This window comes from Taeniopygia guttata, chromosome 30, assembly GCF_048771995.1.
Source record: "Taeniopygia guttata chromosome 30, bTaeGut7.mat, whole genome shotgun sequence".
NCBI lineage: Eukaryota > Metazoa > Chordata > Aves > Passeriformes > Estrildidae > Taeniopygia > Taeniopygia guttata.
The window spans coordinates 8,839,389-8,864,378 of NC_133055.1; the positions used below are offsets into that span (position 1 = coordinate 8,839,389).

General features: G+C 53.7%; 1 protein-coding gene across 1 annotated transcript in view; it reads left to right on the forward strand.

The window, feature by feature from the left end:
- Positions 1 to 24,788, forward strand: part of LOC140681003 (uncharacterized) — a 278,479-nt gene extending 253,691 nt beyond the window's left edge. The window contains exons 2-3 of the mRNA XM_072919910.1: positions 6,300 to 7,533; positions 23,480 to 24,788. Coding sequence (XP_072776011.1) covers positions 6,385 to 7,533; positions 23,480 to 24,322 — 1,992 coding nt within the window. The 5' untranslated portion in view covers positions 6,300 to 6,384 and the 3' untranslated portion in view covers positions 24,323 to 24,788. The remainder of the gene's footprint in view (positions 1 to 6,299; positions 7,534 to 23,479) is intronic.
- Positions 24,789 to 24,990: the final 202 nt, after the last annotated feature.

Sequence of the window (24,990 nt, forward strand, 5' to 3'; positions counted from 1 at the left end):
TCCCAATATCCCAGCTCTGGCTGTCCCAATATCCCAGCTCAGCTCCCGCCCCCATCCCCGGTGTCTGTGCCTCCATCCGGCCCCGCTCGCTGCCGCAGCGCTCGCAGGGGGTCCCGTCCACGTCCCCCACAATCAAGGACTGGGGGACCCCCGGGCCGGGCTCTGACAGCGCCACTTCCAGGAACTGCAGGGAGTGGAGAACTGGGGGGACACAGAGATTTGGGGGAGCTGAGGGGGCTGAGAATTTGGGGTTCCAGGGGGTCCACAGGCCAAGGAAAAGGGGGACATGAAGAGCAGGCAGAGCTGGGAAGGAGGTTCAAGGGCTGAGAGCCAAGGAAAGGGGGTGCAGGGACTGGGAGAGCTGGGATGGGGTGTCCAGGGAATCCTGTGCCCAGGAAAGGGGGTGCCAGGGCTCCTAAGTGTGAGGAAAGGAGGAGCTGGGAGCTGGGAAAGGCAGGAATGGGGGCCCAGGGGTCCCAGGTCAGGGAAAAGGGTGGGACTGGGGGCTGGGAGAGGTGTGGGATGGGAACATGTTGAGTTGGTGGTGGATAAGGGGGTGCAGGGGGGTCTCAGTGCCGGGCAAAGGGGTAAAAGGGTGTCTTGGTTCTCAGGAATGGGGGTGCAGGGGGGTCTCAGGGTCACGGAAATGGAGGGGCAGGGATGGAGAGGGAGAAGGGAGTTCCAGGGGTCCTTGAGCCCAGGAAAGGGGAGTCCAGGGTTTCCCAAAAAGGGGTACCAGGGTGGGGACACCCGGGGTGTTTGGGAAGGGGGAGTTCAGAGGGTCTCTGGTTTTGCACAAAGGTGGGGCTGGGGGCTGGGAAAGGCAGGAATGGGGGTCCAAGGTGTTCCAAGGCATTCCAGGATCAGGCACACGGGAAATCTAGAGGCTGGGAGCAGGGAAAAGGGGAGCAGAGGGCCCTGATGTCCGGAAATGGGGGATTCAGGGGGGTCCCTGTGCAGGATAAGGGGAGCAGGGGGGGTCCAGGTGCCGGCAATGGCGATTCAGGGTCCCGGTGCCGGGGTCCCACTCCCCCCTCGCCCGCCAGGAGCGCCCCCAGCCCCAGCGCTGGAGCCACCGCGCTGCTCCTCCTCACTCCCAGTATGATCCCAGTATGATCCCAGTAGGATCAGCCACCCAGGAGCTGCTCCCAGTATGATCCCAGTACAGCCCAGTCACTCCTGGCATCCCCCCACCCCTCTCTGCGTTCCGACCTGTCCCGGCTCCATCCCCGCCCCTCCCGCGGCTGCGGGGAGGAGGAGGAGGAGGGAGGAAGAGGCGGAGCGGCAGCGGGAGCAGCAGGAGGAGCGGGGAGGATGAACCGCGGGGCTCCGGCTCTGTCTGAACTCGCAGCACCCCGGGAGCGTCGCCCCCATCCCGCAGGTGCCCGGGCAGGGGGAGCTGGCCCCAAATATCCCGGGGCTCCCTGGGTTTGGGGTTTTTGGGGGGATGTTTGGAGCTGGCGGGGCTCCAAGGCCGAGCCGCAGTTGCCCTCGGGGGGACATCGGGGGTCCCCGGGAGGTGTTTTTGGGGGGTCCCGGTGCGGGTGGCGGCAGAGCCCCGGCGGGGCCGGGGGGAGGCGGGTCCCCCCGCGGTGCGGGTTGGGCTTCCCGGCCGGGCCCTCCGAGCTCTGCCGGGGCCGCGTGGGGACCGCGCGGGAGCGGCGGGAGCGGCGGGGGGACCCCGGATTTGGGGAGCCCCGGGAGAGCCGCGGCTTCCCTGGGCGGGAGCGCAGAGAGAGGAGAGCCCCAGGAGCCCCAGCGGGGACCCCGAGAGGGGGGACCCCTGGCAGTGCCGGCACCCGGCAATGGGGGTGCTGGGGCTGGAGGGGCGGCATGGCCGGGAAAGGGGTTCGGGGGTACCGGGGCCGCCAGGGGCTGCTCCCAGCAGGTGCCCAGTTCCTACCCCTGTGTGCTTCCAGTTTCCTGGGCACTCCCAGGATGAGCCCAGTCAGTCCCAGTATCACCCTGGTCACTTCCCCTCACTCCCTGCAGGATCCCTGTTTCTCCCAGTATGAGCCCAGTCATTCTCAGTCATTCCCCATTATGACGCTATTTGCCCTCAGCAAGTCCCAGTTGCTCCCACTTTTCTCGGGTGTGTTCCCACTTCTCCCAGTTGCTCCTAGTATAGTCCCAGTCACTCCCAGTATGATCCCAATATGAGTCCAGTATGATCCCAGTCTCCCCCAGCAGGGCCCCAGTCACTCACACTTGCCCCCAGCATGGTCCCAGTTGCCCCCAGCACATTCCCAGTGGCTCCCAGTGTGGTCCCAGTCACCACCTGCATGTTCTTAGGTACTCCCAGTACATCCCAGTTGCCTGGAACATTCCCAGAGTCTTTGCCAGGCACTCCCAGTTACCTCAGCATGGTTCAGCTGCCCCCAGTTTTATCCCAGTCACTGCCAGTACATCCCAGTTGTCACCTGCATGACTCCTGTCATTCCCAGTTGCTCCCAGTTGCTCTCAGTGTGTGTGCATTTGGCTCCCAGCATGGGCCTGGCAGCTCCCAGTAACCCCCAGTCAGGGTCCCTTGGCACCCACTGTAATCCCAGTATGATCCCAGTCACTCCCAGTATGATGCCAGTGCCCCCCAGTGTGATCCCAGTTGCTCCCTGTCAATGCCAACATGACCCCAGTAACCACCAGTATGATCCCTATGACTCCCAGTCTCTCCCAGTATGATCCCAGTCACCCCCAGCATACTCCCGGTCCCTCCCACTTCCTCCCAGTTACTTTCAGCATGATTCCAGTTGCTCACAGCCACTCCCAGTCAATCCCAGTATGATTCCTGTCACCCTCCATGGACCTGGCTCCTCCCAGTCTCACCCAGCATGGACCCGGCTGCTCCCACTGTGATCCCAGTATGATCCCAGTTGCTGCCAGAATAGTTGCAGTTGTTCCCAGTTCCTCCCAGTATGATCCCAGGTGTCCCTAGAATAGTCCCAGTCCCACTCAGCATGGTCCCACTCACTCTCAGCTGTCCCCAGCATGGTCCCAGCTGTTCCCAGTGTGGTTCCAGTCCCCCCAGTATGGTCACAGACACTCCCAGTATATTCCAGTTGGCCCAGTAAGGTTCTGGTGACCTCAGAATGATCGCGGTCTTTCCCAGTTACTCCCAGTTGCCTCCAGCATGATCCCAGTTTCTGGAAGTTGCCCAAAGTGTGGTCCCAGTCGCTCCCAGTATGAACCCAGTTTCCCCATTTGTGGTCTCAGTCCCCTCAGCACGGTTCCAGTACCTTCCAGTTGGTCCCAGTTGCTTCCAATGTGTCCAGATTTTCCTCCCAACATGGGCCCAGTAGCTCCCAGTGACCCCCAGCCAGGATCCATTCACACCTGCTGGAATCCCAGTGGCTCCCAGGATGATCCCAGCTGCACCCAGTCCCCCCCAGTATGGTTCCAGTCACTCCCAGTATGATTCCAGCCCTGCCCAGAATGACTCCCTGTCACTCCCAGGGTGGGCCCAGTTGCTCCCAGTCACCTCCAGCATGGTTCCAGTCACAGCCAGCACACTTCCAGTCATTCCCAGTATGATGCCAGCCAGTTCCAGTAGGATCCCAGTATGAATCCAGCATGGGCACAGCTGCTCCCATTATCATCCACTGTGATTCCAGTTGTTCCCATTTACCCCCACTGTGGTTTCAGTCTCTCCCAGTGTATCCCAGTTGCTCCCACCATGTTCCCAGTCACTCCAGTTGTCCTCAATTGCTTCCAGCCTGATCCCAGTTGCTCCAAGTAAGATCCAGTAGGATCCCAGTTGCCCCCAGCATGCTTTCAGTTGCTTCCTGTTCTCCCCAGTGTGATCCCAGTTGCCCCCAGTTGTCCCTTGTATCAACCCCATCACTCCCCATATGATCCCAGTTGCTCCCAGCATGGTCCCAGTCATGCCCAGTTGTCCCTGGTGTAGACCCACTCACTTCCACTCGCTCTCAGTTCTCCCCAGCATGGTCCCCATTGTTCCCAGTGTGTTCCCAGTCACCCCAGTAAGGTTACAGACATCCCCAGTAAATCCCAGTTGCCTTCAGCATCTCTGTGGTCATTCCCAGACACTCCCAGTGATCCCAGTAAGGTGCTTGTTATCCCAGTATGATCTCAGTCATGCCCAGTATGTCCCAGTTGTCTCCAGCCTGCATCCAGTCATTCCCAATTCCTCCAGTTTGCTTGCAGCATGATCCCAGTTTTTCTCAGTTGCTCCCAGTAGCCCAAAGTGGGATCCCAGTTGCTTCCTTTCATCACCAGTATGAGCCCAGTAACCTCCAGTATGATCCTTGTCACATGCCAGCACTTCCAGTATGGTCCCAGTATAATCCCAGTAACTTCCAATCACTCGCAGTATGGTCCCAGTTGCCTCCAGCTACATCAGCCCAGTCAATCCCAGTATGATGCCATTTGCTCCCAGAGTGCTCCAAGTTGCTCCCAGTCACCCCCAGTACAGGGATGCTGCGCATGGTGTGTTCCCAGTCACTCTCAGACACTCCCAGTATTAGTCCAGTCCCTCCCAGTATGATCCAGAGATGACGCCAGTGTGCTCCCAGTCAGTGCCAATATGAACCAGTTGTGCTCCACATGGTTCCAGTTGCCCCTTTCACCCTCACTGTCCCTCCCAGTCTCTCACAGTGTCCCCCAGTTCCTTCCAGCATATTCCCACTCACTCCCAGTTCCTTCCAGCGCGATCCCATTTGCTCACAACTGCTCCCAGTCAGCCTCAGTGTCGTGGCACTCACTGCCAGTATGATCCCAGTCACCTCCAGCATGATCCCAGTATAAGCCCAGTCGTTTCCAGTCATCCCCGGCAGGCACCCAGTGACTCCCAGTTCCTCCCAGTTGCTCCTAGCATGATCCCAGTTGCTCACAGCTGCTCCCAGTCACCCTCATCATGCTCCCAGTCACTCCCAGTATATCCCATTTGCCTCCAGCATGGTCTCAGTTGGCCCCTGTAGGCTCCTACTCTGTGTCAGTATGATCCCAGTACGATCCCAGTCTCCCTCGGGGTGACTGCAGTCTGCCCTGGCATGGGCCCAGCTGCTCCCAGTATGATTCCAGTACAATCCCAGTACAAACCAGTCCTTCCCAGTGCTGCCACTCCTGGCATCCCCGAGCCCTCTCTGCGTTCCCCCCTCCTGATCTCCTGAGAGGAGCCCCAAGGGCCGGCAGTGCCCAGGCAGGGTCCCCAGGCAGCCCCAGTTTGGATGTGCAGCCCCCAGTTTGCCCAGTTTGCCTCTCCTTTGGCCCGGGCCGGGTTCCCCCCTGGAACAGCGGCTGGGAGCAGCCGAGAGCCCCGCGCTGCCCGTCCCGACCTGTCCCGGCTCCATCCCCGCTCCTGCCGCGGGCTGCCGGGGCTGCGGGAACGGGAACCGAGGGTGCCGCTGCTGCTGGGGGAGGAGGAGGAGGGAGGGAAGGGCAGGGATGAAGGAGGAGCGGGAGGTGGGGATGGGGAGGAGGAGGAGGAGGGGGTATGGAAGAGGAGGGTTGGAAGAGGAGAAGGAGGTGGGGACGGGACACAGGAGGAGGAGGAGGAGCGATGGAAGATGAGGGATGAGGGAGCAGAAGGCGGTGGGATTAGAGAGCAGGAAAAGGGGGAAGGAAGGGCAGGGAGAGAAGGGCAGGGATGCAGGAGGAGCGGGAGGTGGGCTTAGGGAGGAGGAGGAGGAGGAGGAGGGGGGATGGAAGAGGAGGGGCGTCAGGAAGAGGAAGAGGAGGTTGAAAGGCGGATGGAGCAGAGCAGAGAGCAGCGCGCGGTCAGCCCTGCCTGAATTCGCAGCCCCCACCTGTGGGATCATCGCCCCCCATCCCGCAGGTGAGCGGGGAGGGGGAGCTCGGGCCAGGTCTCCTGGGGGGTGCCTGGGTTGGGTTTTTTGGGGAGATGTTTGGAGAAGGAAGAACTGCGAAGCGGAGCGGAAAAGGCCCCTTGGGGGGACTCCTTGGAGCCCCGGCAGCCCAGAGCAGGGAAGAAGGGGAGAAGGGAGCCCGGGAGCCCAAACAGCCCCGGCACCCCTAAATGGGGAGAGCCAAGAGGGGGGAGCTTTTGGGATTGCTGGGACTCCCGGCAGCCTGGGGAGGGCGGGCAGCGAGGAGAAGGGGGACCCCCAATGCAAGCGTGACCCCAGCAGCTGGGACAGGGGGGAGCCCCGAACAGCAAAGGGGAGGCAGCAGGGACGAGGAACTCCTGGGAGGCTTTTTCAGGGCTGGATCTCGGTGTTCGGGAGGTTTTTATGGAGCCCAGGTGGCCAGGGACTTCTAGGGATGGACTGGGACAGAGGGAGCTTCAAACTCAACGTGCTCATCCCTTGTTTTCCCCAAACCAGGATTTCCCATTCCCAGCCCCTGGGAGGCTGCGAGGAAGAGGAAGAGCCTCTCCTTGTCCTTCCTCCCCCAGGGCAGGAGCTGAGGATGGAGAGCAGGGAGGACAAATCCCCACGGCAGAACCTGGTGGAAGAGGCCGTTTTGACCGGCTCCACCGCACAGGAACCCGGCGGGGAGGAAAAGCCCCGGAGATCCTGCACGAGGAGGGGCTGCAAACGCACATCGCGGGGATCTGAGGGGGAAAGACCCACCCTGGGCCGGGGAGGCGGCCGGAGATGGAGCCAGAGCTCAGAGCAGGGGGTCCCTGAGCAGCTCCATGATGGGGAGAAGCCCCACAAGTGCTCGGAGTGTGGGAAGAGCTTCAGCCGGAGCTCCCGCCTGATCAGGCACCAGAGGATCCACACTGGGGAACGGCCCTACGAGTGTTCCAAGTGTGGGAAGAGGTTTCAGACCAGCTCCTGTCTCCTCCGGCACTATCGCGTTCACAGGGAGGAGAGGCCCTTCTGCTGCCCCGACTGCGGGAAGGGATTCAGGGACAACTCAAAACTCATCAGACATCGGCGCATCCACACTGGGGAGAGGCCCTACGAGTGTGGGGAGTGTGAGAAGAGCTTCAGCCGTAGATCCCACCTGATCATGCACCAGAGGATCCACACTGGGGAGAGGCCCTACGAGTGTTCTGAGTGTGGGAAGAGCTTCAGCTGGAGCTCCAGCCTGATCGTGCACCAGAGGACCCACACTGGGGAGAGGCCCTACGAGTGTTCCAAGTGTGGGAAGAGGTTTCAGACCAGCTCCTGTCTCCTCAAGCACTATCGGATTCACAGGGAGGAGAGGCCCTTCCGCTGCCCCGATTGCGGGAAGGGGTTCAGGCAGAACTCCACCCTCATCCAGCATTGCCGCATCCACACCGGGGAGAGGCCCTACGAGTGTGGGGAGTGTGGGAAGAACTTCAGCCAGAGCTCCAGCCTGATCAAGCACCAGAGGACCCACAATGGGGAGAGGCCCTACGAGTGTTCTGAGTGTGGGAAGAGGTTTCAGACCAGCTCCCATCTCCTCAAGCACTATCCGGTTCATACAGAGGAGAGGCCCTTCCGCTGCCCCGACTGCGGGAAGGGATTCAGGCAGAACTCCCACCTCCTCAGGCACCAGCGCATCCACTCTGGGGAGAGGCCCTACGAGTGTCCCCGGTGTGGGAAGAGATTCTCACAGAGCTCTCACTTGACCCAACACCAAGGGAGGCACCGGTAAGGGAAGCCCTGCGAGTGCCCCGAGTGCGAGAAGAGCTAAACTCCATCCCCCACTGGAGGACCCACATTGGGCACAGCCCTGGTGACCCACATTCCCTGTCATCCATGTTGGGAACACACCTGGCTGCTTCTCCTTTCATGTTGACCTTAATTTTTTTCTCTTCTCAATCTCTCTGCACTCTAAAAGCCAAGAGGGATCAATCTTTCACATCAAACCCACTCACATCCCACTGAAAACAACTGAATTTTAACACATAAAGGCTCAATCCCTCTTCAAATTGTTTGTTCCCACCTCAAAAAAAACCAACCCACACCAAACTCACTCGATTTCACAGCTTCCAGGTTGAGATGGGTTTGGGAGGAGACTGGGAGAAGTGGGATCCCAATTTGGAGTGGTGGGATGGGGATTGTGTGGGGCTGGGTGGCTGGGATGTATTTGATAGCAAATAAAACTTACAGACTTAGTGATTTCTTTGCTGTTCATCTCCAGTCCGTGGTAGTTCTGTTTTTCAGGGCACCACCTTCTCAGCTGATTGTGTTTGTGTCCTCCTTTCCCTCCCACCTCTCTTTGCCTGCTCTGTTTCTCTCTCCATGTCTCCCTTGAGCCAGGGACCTCCAAAGACCCTCCCCCAACTTAATTTCCTCAGGGACCACCAAAGATCCTCCCCTGTTTTAATTGACCCCTCCCCTAATTTAATTGCCCCCTCTGCCCCCAATGACCCACCCCTGATTTTTTAATTATTTTATTTCCCAATTATTATTTTATTTCTTAGTTCAGGAGCTGAAGTTATGGAGGCCAGCAGGGAAATGTCTCTGTAGCATTTTGCTCCACTTGGCTTTCAGCCACTTCGCAAGAGCTTTGCCTTTGAGGGCAAAGGGAATGTCTTTTCCTGGCTGGGAGCTGAAATTCCAGACCTCTGGAATGTGTGCAGGGCCATATAGACTGGGATCAACCAGAGATTGGGATAAAATATGCACTGAGATCCTGTGGTCTAGGATCAGCTAAGGACTGGGATAAATTAGGGACTGGGGCCCTACAGACTGGAATGAACTGAACTGGGATCAAATATGGACAAGGATCAAATATGGACTGGGATCCTATGGACTGGTATCAACAAGGGACTCGGATAAAATAGGGACTGGGATCCTACAGACTGGGATCAAATTGGGACTGAGATCATATGGACTTAGATCAGCTAGAGACCTGGATCATCTACGGACTGTGTTCAAATAGAGACTAGGATCAGATGTGGATTGGGATCCTATGGACTGGGATCAAATATAGACTGGGATAAAATTGGGACTGGGGTCAGATATGGACTGGGATCATATGTGTTGGGGAAGATCAAATAGGAAAGCCTTATAAATATGACTGCCTGGCAAAAGGTTTAGAAAATACAGAGATTGAGATGGTAACAAGTTGTGACACCAAACCATAGTTACTGCACAAGTAGAACACAATCATACAGCCAGGACGAAGACAATCCCCCCTTCTGGTTGAACAATGCCCTTACCTACAGGTAGGTCCAAGGGTCAAATGGACTGTTGGATCTCACCCCAATGTATGGTTCATCCCACACCTGTAACCCTCCCCTGAAGCATCAGGGGTCTGTGACCCCATTGGCCCAAGTCTTGTTCCAGCCCACCTTGAAGCCCCTGACAAGGAGTCCCTGAGGAGCCAGACGCTCTCTTGCAACTTCTGTTCTCTTGGAACTGCCCCTCTCCTGGAACATCCTCTTGGGATCCTCTCTTATCTCCCTCTACCCCTTGCCTCTCCCTTCCCCCACGCCCTCGGGCCGGCCACGGGTCAGGTCTGGTGACTCCAAGCAGGGCCTTTCACCCTCTCTAATAAACCAGATATTCTAAGAGCAGCCTCCAGAGATCTCTCGTCTCCATCCATCCAAAGCGTCCTGGAGTCCAGCGTCCTCAGAATATGGACTGGGATCAACTAGGGACTGGGATCAAATACGGACTGGGATCAAATATAGTCTGGGATAAAATAGGGACTGGGATCAAATATGGACTGGGATCAAATAGGGACGGGGATCAACTAGAGATTGGGATCAAATATGGAACTGGGATCCTATGGACTGGGACAAACTGGACTGGGATTATATGGAATTGAGATCCTATGGAACAGCATAAGCTTTCGAAAATGACACATATAATATTCATTGTAACATTTGTGAAAGGCCAATCATAAATATGCTTTTGTCACAATCTCTCCTCTTATTCTTTATAAATCATTTGGCTTGAGCAATATTTCTTATCCTCTTGCATTCTTTGGACTCTGTTGTTAATCAAATAAAACATGGGATTAAACAAAGAAGAAATATCAAAACACTTGTGACACATAAAAGGAAGAATCCTAATTTCTTCCACCATCCCATTCTCAATACATTACCCCACCTGTTAGTTTTTAACATTATTTTCCCTTTGGTTGTTTTTGGACTGATACCAGGGTCATAATTTTTCATAATTTTTTTCTGATATCCTTTGTTTATTCCAGGATGACGCCCTCATTGCCATCTATTTTCAACAATCTGTACACCCCATTCTTTAGCCAATAAATAGCATAAAGCCAACCTATTTTAATACACTGCAGTTATAGTTTGGCTTTGCTGACTCAGTATTAATTCCAGTGCCTGAGCAGCTTTGTTTGTTATCTCCTCTATAACTGCTTGGAGTCCTATAATGCAATGCAGTATATAATTTGGGGCTAATACAGAGCTAGATTGCTGTGCTGGTTTCACCTTTTTGTTTACTAATTGCCTTTTTTACCGAATCTTGGACTATATCTCTAAGATCAAATGTAAAACAAATCCATCTCTCTCCTTTTGGACATTCCATGCCCCAGGTATTACTACTTTTCCCTAAGTTCCTTGTAATCCAATATTTTTCCCCATTTTGCCTGCAGGTACTCAGTTTGGGTGGGTCTGTGGCTGTTGACATGGGTGTGTGTAACAAAAAGGAACTTTGGTTCCTTTCCATGTAATACTTTCTGTAGCATTTGGGACACGATCTTGCTGGTATCTCAGAAGGGAAAAGACAACAAATGAGAGGCAGAAACAGGAATGACAGAGGTCTGGCATGGCTTATACCCCCACCTCCCCTGCCTGTGGGGTTGCTTCCCACAGCAGGTACGTGTGATCTTCTCGGTGGTGAGTACAGTGCTCAGTCCAGGCTTGCCCTCTGTTTCCCTTGTCACTCCTTTTTACTCATTTTTTTAGGCAAGTCCTTTTCAACACTCCTTAACTGTGGTTTCCCACCGTTCCTCAGGTATCTCTCAGTCAACAGGCACTAATAATCCATCCACAAAACAAAGTTATTACTTCAGTTGTTTTGGGTTCTATCTCTATAGGGAATTGATTCAGTACTCGATACCTCTTGCAACAAGAGCATAGATTTTGTGAGCTACAATGCCAATTATTCTCATAATTTAAACATTCACTTGTAACCCAGCTAGCATGTCCAGTATTGGGATGAATCACATAAAATATACAGTACAGTACTGATGGCAATTTCCCTTCTTCCCTGTACAAGCCACAGGCTAAGGCCAGGCTATAAGAACTCTTTGACTGAAACACTCCCAACCCTCCTGTTTGAAGTGGCAGTGTTCCTCTGCCAAGGAGGTGTCGGAGGCGTCTCAGGGTTTATTCAGGCCGGGCTTAGAACCAGTGATGCAAGCTTTGCCTTATTTCTCAGTGAGGTGTTATTCTTTGTACCTGCCTTGGATCATTTGGGTCTTCCCAAACCATTACCACCCAGTCCTGGTTGGAAGTCAGTTTGGTATCACCCAGTTTAGATGTGATAGTCCATTCCTCAAGTTTCTTCACAAGTCCTTTGGTTTTGCTGGCATTAATTCACTTTCCATGGTTTGGATTGCTGCTTCAATGGTACCTGGAAAGGATTTCTTAATAGCACAGTGTTAAAAGAAAAACAATACTCCATTAGCTTTTACCATTAGTTTTCTTTAAAACTTTCTGAGTTTAACTAAACTCTTTTTCTACAGCCACTTCTTCTTCTTGTATCCAGCTGTGTTAATAGCTGCAGAGACCAATTCTTCTTCCTGTGAGCTATAATTAGTTAAATAAAAAAGACCAGGCCAATTTTAACATGAGATGTATCACATCTCTTGCCTTTTACTTTTTGGGTAACATTTAACTGTTTTAGTCTTACAGACTTTTAGTCTTCAGAACAAAAGCCTTCTCTTCTTAACAACAGCAATCAGAAAGAAAAAAGAAATCTTGCTTAAGACAATAAACCACTTTGTGAGAGTCACAATCTCTGCCTTGATCTTATCTCTACTGGTGGTCCTGTTCACAGCCTTGGGTTTAACTCTGTCCTTCCCCACTTCCCCCCCTCCTTGTTGTCACTCTGCCTAGCAGGAATGGGGGAGAACTTACAGATAGCTGTGGCTGAGGGGACCTTGGGGGTGTATTTCGCTCTCCCCTTCGCTCTCTTTCTCTCTCTCTCTCCCTGTCTCTCTCTTTCTCTTTCTTTTTCTCTCTTCACATTTCAGCAGCCACATTCCAATATCAGTCCACTTTCTAACATTAATCCTACCTCCTGGAGAGGTGAGTCTGCCAATCACCTCTCCCCCCTTTTTCAACTTCCTTACAAAGTAAATTACTTTTGTTATGTGTGTTCTGCAGGCCTGTAATTCAGGGCACCCTCCACCAAGGCTACCAGCCACTCACAGCTGACAGTGCACAAATAAAGACTTGGTTTGTTATCACAATTTTTCCGTTCACAAGCTTGAAAGGGTTGCAGGAACAAAGTAAACAACAACTTACTTCCAAAGTGACCCTGCCTGCACCAAAACAAATTTAAGGCAATACTAGTTAGTGCAATGCAATTTGCAACGAAGCCAAGGTTTGATTTGGGAAGGGCATCTGAGGACACAGAGCATGAGTTTTACAAATCTGTATTTTGAAGAGGGAATGGACAAAATATGAATAGAGTTGAGGGCAGGGGGAGGACAGCAAGTGAGGAATTTTTCTCTGCAGTACTCTCTTTTCGACTGCCAGGAAACACTGTCCAAAGAGGCTCCTGTGGTACAAACAATAACTGGGTGGGAAGAGGCGCTCCTGAATTCAAGCCTTAATGTCATAATAGGAAACTGCCCCTGAGCACTGCAGTGCTGGAGCACCCTGTGTCGGAACTCAAAATGTCCCTCAGACATTTTTAGAGGTTCCAGGCCTTGGTCAGAAGCATTTTAGACCCTGGCAAGCAGCTGAGAACAGCTGTGATCTTGAGTCTGAACCATGGAATGAATTACCAACTTTAAAGGTGGAACAAGCAGTCACAGAGGGTTAGATGATATAGTAAAAGTAGTCACAAATTAGAGGGTAAAATTTTTTAGTATTGTACAGGGGGGTTTAAACACCTGTACAGGGGGGTTTTACTTTGTACAGGGGGGTCAGGAGTTCTAAGATGGAGGAAAGTGGGCCTGAACCTGTTCTTCCTCCTTCTTCTTCCTTACCTCCATGTTCTTGGTGATGTTGGCATTTTTCTATTGGTTTAGGCTAGGGACACACTGTTCAACGTAGATGATAGATATTGGCACATTATTGTAAATATAGTACACGTAATTTCTTGTATATAATGTTTGTACCATCCCACTGAGGAGCAGAGCCCCACACACTGCCCTGCAGGACAGACCTGCGGCAGGGCAGCAGAACTTGTTATAGATAAGCAAAAATAAACAACCTTGAAATCAGCACAGACGAATTATGGCTTCTTCTTTGGCAACGGGGCAGAAAGACAGAGACTTTCTACAATCTCGGAATCACCAATACCCACAGATTCCGACAACCCTGCCTGCAAACTCACCAGAGGCAAGCCACTGCTGCCAGGCTGCAGGGCTGCCTGCAGCACAGAGGGAATCATGGCCAAGCCCTCCCTGCAGGCCTGGGTAATCCACACAGGGAGCCCAAAACTTCCTCACAGCTCTCTAACTCATTCAAGAAATAAACCCACAGCAAGCAGAGATCCCCCCACCATCTTTTTAATGTGTATGTGTCACACACCCACAGTGATGCTGAAAGTAAAAAAATTAACAGCTTACATTAGAAGATACTGAAACCTTTTCTTCACCTCGCTTTGTAGGTTCCCTTTTATATATGTAGCCACCTCCAAGTCTGGGGAAAAAATGAGCCCTATTTTTCAGAAGTCTCATGCATGAATAACTCTAGCTGCTGTTCCAGGTACACTGCAAGTAGTTAGCACTTCCAGAAAAAATAACAAACAAACAAACAAACAAAACGAAGAAAGCAAAACACATTTGGGTACATGAAAAAGGACTGGCTGGAAGAAAAAATGTTTCTCATTGACCTACCAAGCTGCTGGTGTTACCTTTAGTTTAACTTTACACACTGAGAACCACTTGAGTGAACAGCCTGCATCAACTCAAAATAAATTAATGGCAGGTTTTGCTATGTCACAGCTGTAAACTAGTTTCTCAGTCCTAGAGTACAGTAAGTTATGTATTTCAAGATAAAAATCACAATGCAAATCGGAAGAAATTTTATACTGCATGAGGTGTGCACACAATTGATTTACCTCCAAAAGTCAGTTTATGACTTTTCTCTACCAGGATTGCAGTAGCTGCTATAGCTTGAACACACACTGGCCAGCCTTGATTTACTGGATCCCACATCATTGATAAATAAGCCACGGGTCTCTTTACTCCTCCCCACTCCTGAAACAAAACCCTATGAGCTACCCCCTTTTCTTCATTTCCGTACAGATGAAAGGGTTTTGCTAGTGAAGGTAAGCTTAAAGTTGATATTGGGGCTAGTTTTAACTTCAGTTTTCTTAATTTTTCACCATCTTCTTTGTTCCATTTTATATCATCTCCTCTGTCAGTTTAGTCACACAAAAATTTTACTGCCTGTGTGCATCCTTCAATCTACAATCTACAATATCCCAATAATCAGAGTATTTTTCTGATTTCCCCCTTTGAAGAGGGAGGGGGAAGGGATAGAATTCCTGTGACTCAGTCTGGGCTGAGCTTCTGACTACCCTTAGTAATCACATTGGGTGCCTCCTGGATTGCCCCCGGAAAGAGCCCATCTCTGCAATGAGCCACGTTTTTTTCATTTGTAAATTAGGTCTTTCTTTCTCTGTCATCTGTGGTTTCTGCAGCCCCGGCTGCTGCTTCTGGTCTTTTAAAACTTTAAGAATCTTTTTGTACAAGCACAACTGACTTGATGTATATTTTACATAAGCACGAATTATTCCATAACATATATTACAATGGGGCTGCAGAGATCCCCCTGCAGCTCCATGGGGATGCAGAGATCCCCCTGCAGGTCCGTGGGGATGCAGAGATCCCCCTGCAGCCCCTGGAGGAGCCAGGCTGGAGCTCGGGGATGCCTGAGAGGAGGCTGTGACCCCGTGGGCAGAGGGGCCCCGCTGGAGCAGCCTGGCCTGGCAGGACCGAGCCCGTGGCACAGTGACCCACGCTGCAGCACTTGGAGGGGGCTGTGCCCCAGGGGATGGACTCGGCTCGGAGAAGTTCCTGGAGAAGTCTCGGCTGGGAGAGAGCGCAGGGTGCAGCAGGGAACGACTCCTGTCCCTGAGCAGAGGGAGAAGCCGCGGGGGATGAGCTGAGCACGGCCCCATTCCCTGTCTCCTGCCCTGCCGGGGGAGGAGGTGCAGCTGGGAGCAGGGAGGCGTGGGGAAAGCTGCATTTAAGGCTCTGCACTGACTTCTCCTCATCCTGCTCTGAGTCTTTGGAGTTTTCTGCCAGAAATCTCTCCCCTCCCCCGCTCACCCACAGGGCTTTGAGCAGGTTTCCCTTTTTGGGGGAAATGAAAGCGAAGCAGCGATGCACTAATGAGGGGCAGGAGAAGGGAGGCTCCCGGGCTTCCCGCAGAGCCGGAGGCACGGAAGGCGCAGGGCCGGGAAAGCCGTGGCGGGAGGTGCGGAGAAGTTTGTTTGTGTGGGCAGCTCAATCCCGCCTCGGGCCCGGGCCCGTCCCGGGGCTGTTGCTCATCTCCGGCTTTGCCCTCACGCAGCGCGGGGGGCCCTGAGAGCGCGGGGCGAGTCTGGGCCGTGCGCAGAGCCCGCCCCCAGCTCGCTGCCATTGGCCGCTGGTGCCGTCAGTCGCGGTTGCGGCGCGCTGATTGGTGGGAGCGGGGCGCAGCACGGCCCCGGCGGCGGGCTGAGGGCGGCCGTGGGCGGGCAGCGGCGCCATTGGCGCCGGGAGCGTCTGTGCGGGCCCGGGAGCGGCGGCAGCGGCCGGAGCGCGGTGAGGCGGCGTCGGCGGAGCTCGGAGGCGGCCCCGGCGCAGGTGGGAGCCGCGCTGGGTTCTGCGGGGGCTCGGGGCTGGCTGCGGGCGGAGGGGGCGGCAGGGGGCTGCGGCGGGTCGGTGGTGCCGTGTCCGGCCCGTGCCGGCCCCGGGCTGAGGGCGCGGCGGGAGCGGCTGCCCGCGGTCTCCTTCCCGCCGGGGCCTGGGCAGGAGCCGCTGCCGGAGCAGCGCTGGCTCGGCCCGGCTGCTGTGGGTAGGACAGAGGGGGCTGCCCCGCGGCCGGGAGCGTGCGGGGAAATTCCCGTCGCCTGAGGTTTCTGTGGCCGGAGGAGAGCGAGGAGTCCTGTAAAAGTAACTTTATTGCTGAGCAGGGGGAGAGGCCGTGGGGCATTTGCCGTGCGCTCTCTGCCATGGTTGTAGTCCGCAGTCTCCTTTTTATTCTCATTTTCCCGGCCGCATCTCTCTCTGCCTTTGCCCACGGGCTGAGATCCTTGGAAGGTTCAGACTTCCCGATGCGCCTGCTGCCTGTCCTCGTTAATATGCACCCTCCTTTTGTATAACAGCCGATATTCATGGCTCTGTTAAGCCTTTGTTCTCCTGGAAGTTCGGGAATTTAGCGGGACTTTGAGAAATTGTGTGGCTCAATTTGTGAAATTTATTGGAACTGATGGTTTCCCCCGTTACTTCCTTATCTACAGGTGCCTGGCCCTATCTCCAGGCAGATTCACTCCTTGACTCTGTTTTGTTCTTCCCGGGTCCTCTTTGGTTTTGGGATTATTCTCGGTGCCCTCATTCCCTGTCCTTTTGTAGCCGTTTGTGGATCAGGAGGCCTGGCTGCCACCTGCATCCCCTGGCTCAGCTGCTGGATGAGCTGCACTGCCAAGGTGTGGAGCATGGTAAAAAGATGAGAGTTGCTGCAGCACAGAAGAGGAGAAGCAGCATTTGTTTAACCCCTTGTCTGCCCGGGAGCCACGAAAGTGCGTCCCATTCCCATCCTTTCCATGTTTGGACCAACACATAAACTGTTCAACTTAATCTTTTTCACCACTTTACCTTTGTCATCTCTTTGCCAACAGCAGTTTGAATCATTTAGTTCTCCACAAACTCCTGCTTTTTCTGCTAACAGATAATCTGATCCCATCCCCATGTGAAATGCTGTGTTCCTCTTTCAGTGGAAGGTCAGGAGCTGGAGCTGTCTGGTTGGTTCTTCTTTTGAGGACAGCTTTTAATCTAATGATGCCATTGAAATGATAAATGCGTTCTGTCTCCTGATATGAATTGGTTTGGGTTCCCAGGGGCTGGTCCATGTTGTTGTAGGATTTTTTTCTGGTGGCCCTTCATCTTTTCCCCATTTCTGGGTGCTCCCTCAAGCTGAGGCTGCATCAATGACTGAATTTTTCTAAATACATCATCAAATACTTGAATTCCAACTGATTTCCCTGGACTTGTTCTAGCAAAAGCCCCAGTGCTCTGATACACCCTGTACAGCACAGACAGTGACAGCAGATGTTGGAGTGGGCAGGGGGATGATCCCCCCCTTATTTTAGTGAAGTTTTCACAACATTCTCCATTTGCTGTTTCCCTTTGCAGCCTCAGCCATTTCTGTTTCAGAGTCAGATCCTCACCATGGGCTCTGCCTTCAGCCGTGCAGATTCCATCTGTGCAAGCAGGCAGAGCTTGGGGTGAGGGGCAGAGGGAATCAGCCAATTCCTGCCCCAGGCAAGAAGAGCCAGGTACATTGTCCCCACTCTGCCCCGGCAGTGTTAATTTGCATTTCTAAAGCTCCTCCTGGGTTCCTGGAATGCAGCTTCTCTTCCAGAGCAGCTTCAGCAGCCTCACATGTGCCGCCCCCCAACCTGCTGCTTTTTATTTTTTTTTTCTTTCAAATCTTCTATTTATTTTCTTTTCCTTCAAATCTTCTATTTATGAGTTAAAGGGTCACCTTTAAATCTCTTCTTGCTTCACAAAATGTTGCCTTAAGGTGAACGTCGAAAAACCCAGACCAAAATTTTTCTATCTCTAAGAGACACACACAAACATACACAAAAAATTTCCAAGTCAATGAAATTTTTTCTACTTCTCCTCTAAGTAAAAACTCATTCTCTCATCCCTTACCCAAACCTAACTGGCAATGCAGAAGTAGGAGTAATTTAAAAATAGTCTAATGCTCTAAACTTAGCACTGAAACTGCAGGAAAAAGAAAAACTCCAACAATATGTTCACTGTTAGAGTCAAGGCATTCCTTGGTTCTGGCCAGGATGTGCAACAGAAATCATTCCATCCCCACATAGCCCGGGTGTGCAGAGAAAATCGTTCCATGACGGGTAAAGTATCAGTAAAATATATTGGAGTATATAATAAATAAAATACTATCGGAGTAAAAGCTCCGTGGCTTTTACTAGATTTTTCCCAAACTTGATACTGTCAGAATCAGTCTAAATTCACTGGTATAATGTTCCAAAGTTTCAAGTTGTGCAGTTTTTAGTATTTGGTTTTCTATTGGACCTGGACTTATTTGCTTCTGCTGTTAATGAGGTGGGAAGTGCTGGATTTCCTTCTCAGCCTTTTGCAGACCAGGTGTCTGCAGCCCTGGCAGTGTCTGGGGTAGGTGTTGGTTGCTGTTTGCTGCTGGGGTTGATGTTTTGCTGCTGGGTGTTTTCTTTGTGGTTATCTTTTGGGCCATTCCCAGTGTGATGAGGTGTTAAACTCATCTCCATTGAGTGGTGCAACATCCCTTAGCAAAACCTTTAACATTTCTTTCCCCAGGGCCAAGGCAAAGCAAGCCTGAGTAGAGAAATGAAAGGTTTACAATGTTAAAGTCTATGAGCTGGTGTATTTTCCATCAATGCCATGGCAGGCAGGGCAGTGTGTGAGTGTAAGTGAGAGCCAGAGTGGAATTGTCCCGTGCTCTTGCCCAGCAGCTGTGGCAGGGCAGGCCCAGAGAGCGCTGAAGCTGCAGCAGTGGCAGCAAGGGCTGTCCCCGGTGGCTGGAGCTGCCAAAGGAGGGTGGCCAGGCCGAGGATTTCAGCAGAGGATGTGTGGGCAGCCCCAGGGCCTTGCCCCGCTGTGGAGCCCTGGCTGCTGCTGCGCTGCCTTCAGTGCAGGCTCAGTGGGGGCCTCCCATCCTCCTGCTGCAGGCGGGAAGTGCAAATCTCCGGGGCTGCAGAGACCTGGAGCCGAGGCTGAGGGGTCCCCCCGTGCTCAGCTGTGCTGGCGGCTGTTTCTGGCCTCGGGGCCACTTGGCACGGGCCACGCCACTTGGCCACCAGTGGTGCTGCTCTGCACTCCTTAGGCAGGAGCCGATGTCCTGCTGGGATGTTGGCAACAGCAAAGTGCCAAGGCAGGCTCTGTGCCAGCCCAGCTTCCTGGGGGAGAGATTGCACCAGAGACAGGATTCTGGCCACAGACTGCTTTAAATGTGCATCCCTTATCTCCACCCTGCACTAGGTGGAGAATTCCCAGGGTAAGGAATTCCCGAAATCAATTGCAAGGGGAAATGATTGAATATCTGCCCTGGGTCTGGCTCTTCTTTTTGCCCAAGCCAATGGCAAAAGCCATACCCATGGCATCTTGGTTTCTATCCCCAGCTTCCAAAGGTGTTTCTTTCCATCCCCTTTCATTCTTTGTACCCAGCCTGAGCTGTGGGGGTGCCAGGGGTTCTGGAGGTCCCATTGTATTCCTACAGCTGCCATAACCCCCTGGAGGAACTTTCCTGTAAAATAAGCTCTGCTGTCTGTTTCTATGACTCCCACAATCCCTTTTATATGAATTATTTCTTTCAGTGGCTGCTGAGCAATCAGAATTGCTTTTGCCCCCCTGTTAGGTGAGATGGTGTCACCAGAAGATATTGAAGCCTTCCTGCCCAGGGCATTTCAGTGCCAGGCTCTTACAAGCACACACAGCTGTGCCGGTTGAGCTGACCATGGGGGGTAACCTGGGCTTTGTCTGATTCCCTTTCCTCAATAACATCGTGTCTTGGAACTCTTTTCCCTTCTGCTGCCCTTGAAGAGCCATCCACAAAGACATTTTCTGCCTCAGGCCAGGCAATGTCTCCTGAATCTCCCCCAGGCTGGGTCTGGAGCTGTGTCACTTGAATGCAGTGCTGGGTTTCTTCCCAGCCCCTCTGGGGGCTGTTCAAACAGGAGGCTGGGTTAAACCCTTCCCCTGTCCTCAGTTCTGAATCCTCCTGTGCCACTGAACAAGTTTCACACTGTAATAACCGAGCACTGCTCATCCATTGCGAGGCTCTTTTGGTTATCAAAGCTTGAACTTGATGGCAGTCTGGAACAGTTGGAGATCCTGTTGTCATCAGGTTTTGGGCCTCGGTTCCTGTTGAAGCTGTTGCTGCACAATTCTGCAGGCAATGAGGCCACTCTGGCCACTGGGTGAAACATTTTGGCCCAAGAATTTCCTTTGGCATGGCCCTGTTGAACATTCACCTACAATTCCAATTTCTTTTCTGAGTCTGGAAGAGCCACAGCTGAAGCATCATTATTTTTGGCTTTTCATTTTCTCAGGTTTTGCTCTCTTTCTCCTGTCCATACCACAGCATGGAGGCTGTGTGGGGTTAGAAAGTCCAGATATTTGACACAAAGGTACAGCAGCAATAGCCTCTGTATCACCTTTTACAATATTACAATGCCATCATCAAATTCCTTCCTAGATAATTACAATCACAGTAGGAAGAGAAAAAAATTAGTTTAGTTCAAACTAACCTCCCATAGCTCCTAATTGAACAAATGATACCAGCTCAGCTTTCCCAGTTATTCCGTTAATAATGAAAACATTCCTTTACTAAGTTCCCCCCTTAGGTGTAAGATTCAGAGTGGATGGAGAGGCCCCTGTGTCCATCAGGAGAGGCCTCCTCTGGATGCAGACCCAGCCTGGATGTTCTCCAGGGCTGCAGTGTGGTGGGTCCCCAGTGGGATGGGAGCTCAGAGAGCCCTGACAATCCATGTCCATGCAGGGGTGGACTCGCTCCTCCTGAGGGTGCTGCTGTCTGTGCTTGCAGTGTCCCTGTGGGCTGCAGCTGGAACCCTGACTCCTTCCCAGGGGCTGTTTGGGTGGGCTCTGCCCTGGCCAGGAGGGCAATGCCTCTGCCAGGTGCTTGTGGCCGACGCCGTCCCCTGGGTGCTGGGCCCCCTTGGGCCCTGGGGTTGGTCCCTCAGGGGCTGTGGGAACTCTGCCATGGCCTTTGCCTTCAGCTTGGCCTTTTGCTCATCCCTCCTTGCCTTCAGCTGCTGTGCCTTTGTGCCCAAGTGCTGCAGGGCCTTCTTCTGCCACTCCTGCAGCCCCGGTCACTGCCTGTGGGTGCTCATCCTCTGAGAGCTGCTGAGCTTTCTGCAAAATCTTTCCTTTCTGCAGGGACCCAAGCCAAATCCTTTACAGAAAATCCAGATCCTTCCATGTGCACTCTGCATTTCCCAGATGTTGCTTTGTTTTGCTCCTTGTGCTCAGGGTCCCCTGCACAGCCCGTGTGGCAGAGCCGGTGCCTGTCCTGCCGCAGTGTCCAAAGGCGGCCCCCCCGGCGGGCAGGGCCGGCAGCTCCCCGGGGCCGGGCAGCGGCCGGGGCGTCCCGCAGCCTCCTGGGGGCCGGGGGCCACTGCCGGCCCTGCCCGGGGCTGGTGGGCTCAGGCAGCGCCCGGCGCTGAGCCCCGGCTGCCCCACAGCCCCGGCCCGGCCCCGCAGCTCCCCACAGGCCCCCAGCCCTGCTCCCGGTCCCGCACCTCTGCGCCCGCTGCTGCCGCTGCCCACCACAGAGAAACCCCTGACATCCTGACCTCCTGCTTTTCCTCTCCTGGAACCTGGGAATTCAAAGTATCAGCTGGCAAATTGTCAGGATAAGACCCTGCTGAAAAACATCCCAATCGTGAATATTTTTCTATTCCTCCTCTTTTCCATCATCCTTTTTCTTACCACATAGATTCCTCCTGCTGCTTCTTGCCTGAACCATATTGCTGCACACTCCTCTTCACCTGATCCCTTCCCAGCACACCAACACCATCCATCCCCTGTTGTCCAAATCCCTTCTTCACTTCCCTTATTGCCCCCCTGGGTGTCCATGTCCTTAATTACCTCTGGGGGAATGTGCAAACTACCTCAGCATTCTCCCAAGGAACCCTTCAGAGACATTTTGGGATCATCATCCCTTTGGCCAGGACCCCTTCCTGGCTTTCCCTTTTCTCCCCTCCATGGGTGCCCTGCCATGTTCACTCCCCGAAGATCCCAGGGCACTCACTGATGAGATTTTCAGTGCTCTCTCCCTGCTGACTCTTCACAGACCCCCCTGATGTGTCACTCGTCTGTCTCCTGGTCACTCCCGGGTCCCCAATCAATCCCCGGTGCCGCCGCCAGCCAAGGGAGCCGATCACCCAAAGTGGGTGAGGCACCTTCAGCTGCACTCCCTGCCCCAGGGTGTGCGGAAAAATTGACATCACCAGAGGTTTCTGCCCACAAAGCAGACAGAGGCGTCCTGTGAAATTAATTTCATTTCTAAAAATGGGAGAGGCCATGGGACATTCCCCATGGGATCTCTCCAATTGCTGGAGGACACAGCCTCCCTTTAATCCTAATTCTCCTGGCCACATCTCCCTCTGCTTTCCCCATTGGCAGAAGTACTTGAGAGCTGCAGACTTCCCAATCCACCTACTACATACTCCCTTAATATGCTCCCTGCTTTTATATAGCAAATGATATTCATGGCTCTGTTAAGTCTTTGTTGTTCTTCTGGAAGTTCATGAATAGAGCAGGATCTTGGCTGAGCATCAGTCTGTTTCATTAACTGATAACATTTTCTGAAACTGATGGCTTCTCCTGTCACTTCCTTGTTTACAGCTCCCTGGCCCTCTGAGCCTTCCCCAACTGGACTCCCCCCCTCGGCCCCATCGCCCCCGCGAGGGGAATTTGGGGAGGTGGGAGTGGGGCAGCGCCAAGGCCGGGCCCCCCCGCGCTGTCCTGGCGGGAGCGGCTGCAGTGGGGACCGAGTGCGGGCGGGAGCGGCCGAGAGCCCAGCGCTGCCCCAGCCCGACCTGCCCCAGCTCCATCCCTGCCCCTCGGCTGGGATGCTGTGGGTCTGGGGGGGAGAGGGAGCCGGCAGTGGGTGCTGGGCCTGGGGCAGGAGGAGAAGGGAAGGAGAAGCAGGCTTGAGAAACACAATGGTCAAACGATGCAGGTGGCAGGAGAGGGTGGGATTGTGCAGGGGAAGGAGGAATAGCAGGAGTAAGGGGAGTGTGAGGAAGAGGAGGGACACAGGAGGAGGAGGAGGAGCAGAAAGAGGAAGCAGCAGTAGGTTCCACCCCTCCGTGTATAAGCTGTCTCCCTCCAGCCCCAGGAGCGCTGCTCCCCCCACATGCAGCAGGTGACTGTGGAGGGGGATCCAGGATTTTCACGGGGTGAATCTTGGTGTTTCTGAGCTTTCTTGGGCTAAATGTTGGTGCTTTGGTTTTATGTGGCAGCTGAATCTTTATATTTTGGAGGAGGTGTTTGCTGACTTGTGATGTTTGTGGAGTTTTTGATCTGTATCTTGAAGTTTGCAGGATTTTTGAGCTAAATCTTGGTGTTTTGGAGGTTCTTACAGGCACAAGGTTCCAAATGACTTCCTGAGATGAACTGGAGCAAGGAGGAACCTCCAGTCCAAGGTGCTCTCCTCTTGTTTTTTTCCCCAAACCAGGATTTTTCATTCCTTGGGTGTGTCTGGATGGAGGAGGAGGAAAAGCCCCGGAGATGCTGCAGGAGGAGGAGCTGCAAACCCAGCCCAGGGAGCTGCGGGGAGGAAAGAGCCCCCCTGAGCCAGGAAGGCGGGCGGAGATCCAGCCGGAGCTCGGAGCTGGTGGAGAAGCCTCATGGCAGGGAGAAGCCCCACAAGTGCTTGGAATGTGGGAAGGGTTTCAGTCGGAGCGACAACCTGATCCGGCACCAGAGGATCCACACTGGGGAGAGGCCCTACGAGTGTGGGGAGTGTGGGAAGAGGTTTCGGACCAGCTTCCATCTCCTCAGACATGAGCGGAGTCACACAGAGGAGAGGCCCTTCCGCTGCCCCAACTGCGGGGAGGGCTTCAAGCACAACTCCCACCTCACCGTGCACCGGCGCATCCACACCGGGGAGAGGCCCTACGAGTGTGGGGAGTGTGGGAAGGGTTTCAGACAGATGTCTGGCCTGATGGTGCACCAGGTGATCCACACTGGGGAACGGCCCTATGAGTGCTTGGAATGTGGAAAGAGCTTTGGGTGGAGCTCACACCTGAGAACACACCAGCGCATCCACACTGGGGAGAGGCCCTACGAGTGTCCCCAGTGTGGGAAGAGGTTTCGGACCAGCTCCCATCTCCTCCTACATGAGCGGAGTCACACAGAGGAGAGGCCCTTCCGCTGCCCTGACTGCGGGAAGGGATTCAACCGCAACTCCAGCCTCACCGTGCACCGGCGCATCCACACTGGGGAGAGGCCCTACGAGTGTGGGGAGTGTGGGAAGAGCTTCTCACAGAGCTCTCACTTGACCCAGCACCAACGGAGGCACCAGTAAAGGAAGCCCTGTGCGTGCCCTGAGTGAGGGAAGAGCTTGGAGTGAGGGAAGAGCTTGCAGTGAGGGAAGAGAGTGAGGGAAGAGCTTGGTGCGCTGCTCCAGCTCCATCCCCCATGGGAGGATCCGGGCTGGATGATCCCCAGTGACCCCCGTTGGGCAGAGCCCTGGTGCCCCCGTATGGGGAATAAAACAGAGAGTAAAGCAATGGAGCTGATAAAGGGGCCCGATATCTGAGGCCTGACTGAGCAGAAACTGTGCGAGACACAGACACAGTTGAAGTCTCCCTGGGCAAGAAGTGACTGAGCAACGTGGTGTGAGACTTTGTGATAAAATAATGTTGCCAGGTGATGTCATGTCACGAAGAATGTGTAACCAATGGGAAATTGTTACCAAAAACAGAGCCCTATATAAGGACCCTAGAAGAAAATCCCTGTATAAAAACCTGGTACACACAATAAAATTGGCTTTGGTCTAAACTCGGATGTCCCCGTCTCTCCCTGGTGGATAACCCTGTTGTGGGTGATCCCCGTTGGGTGGGGGGAAGGTGTTGGAGGATTTCTTTCCCTTCTCCTCGTGCTGCCGTGGTTTGGTTGGTAATAAATTCCCTCCCTGTGCCCGGGCTGGGTCTGTTGTCCCCGTGCCGCTGCTCGGGGCGGGATCTCTCCCGT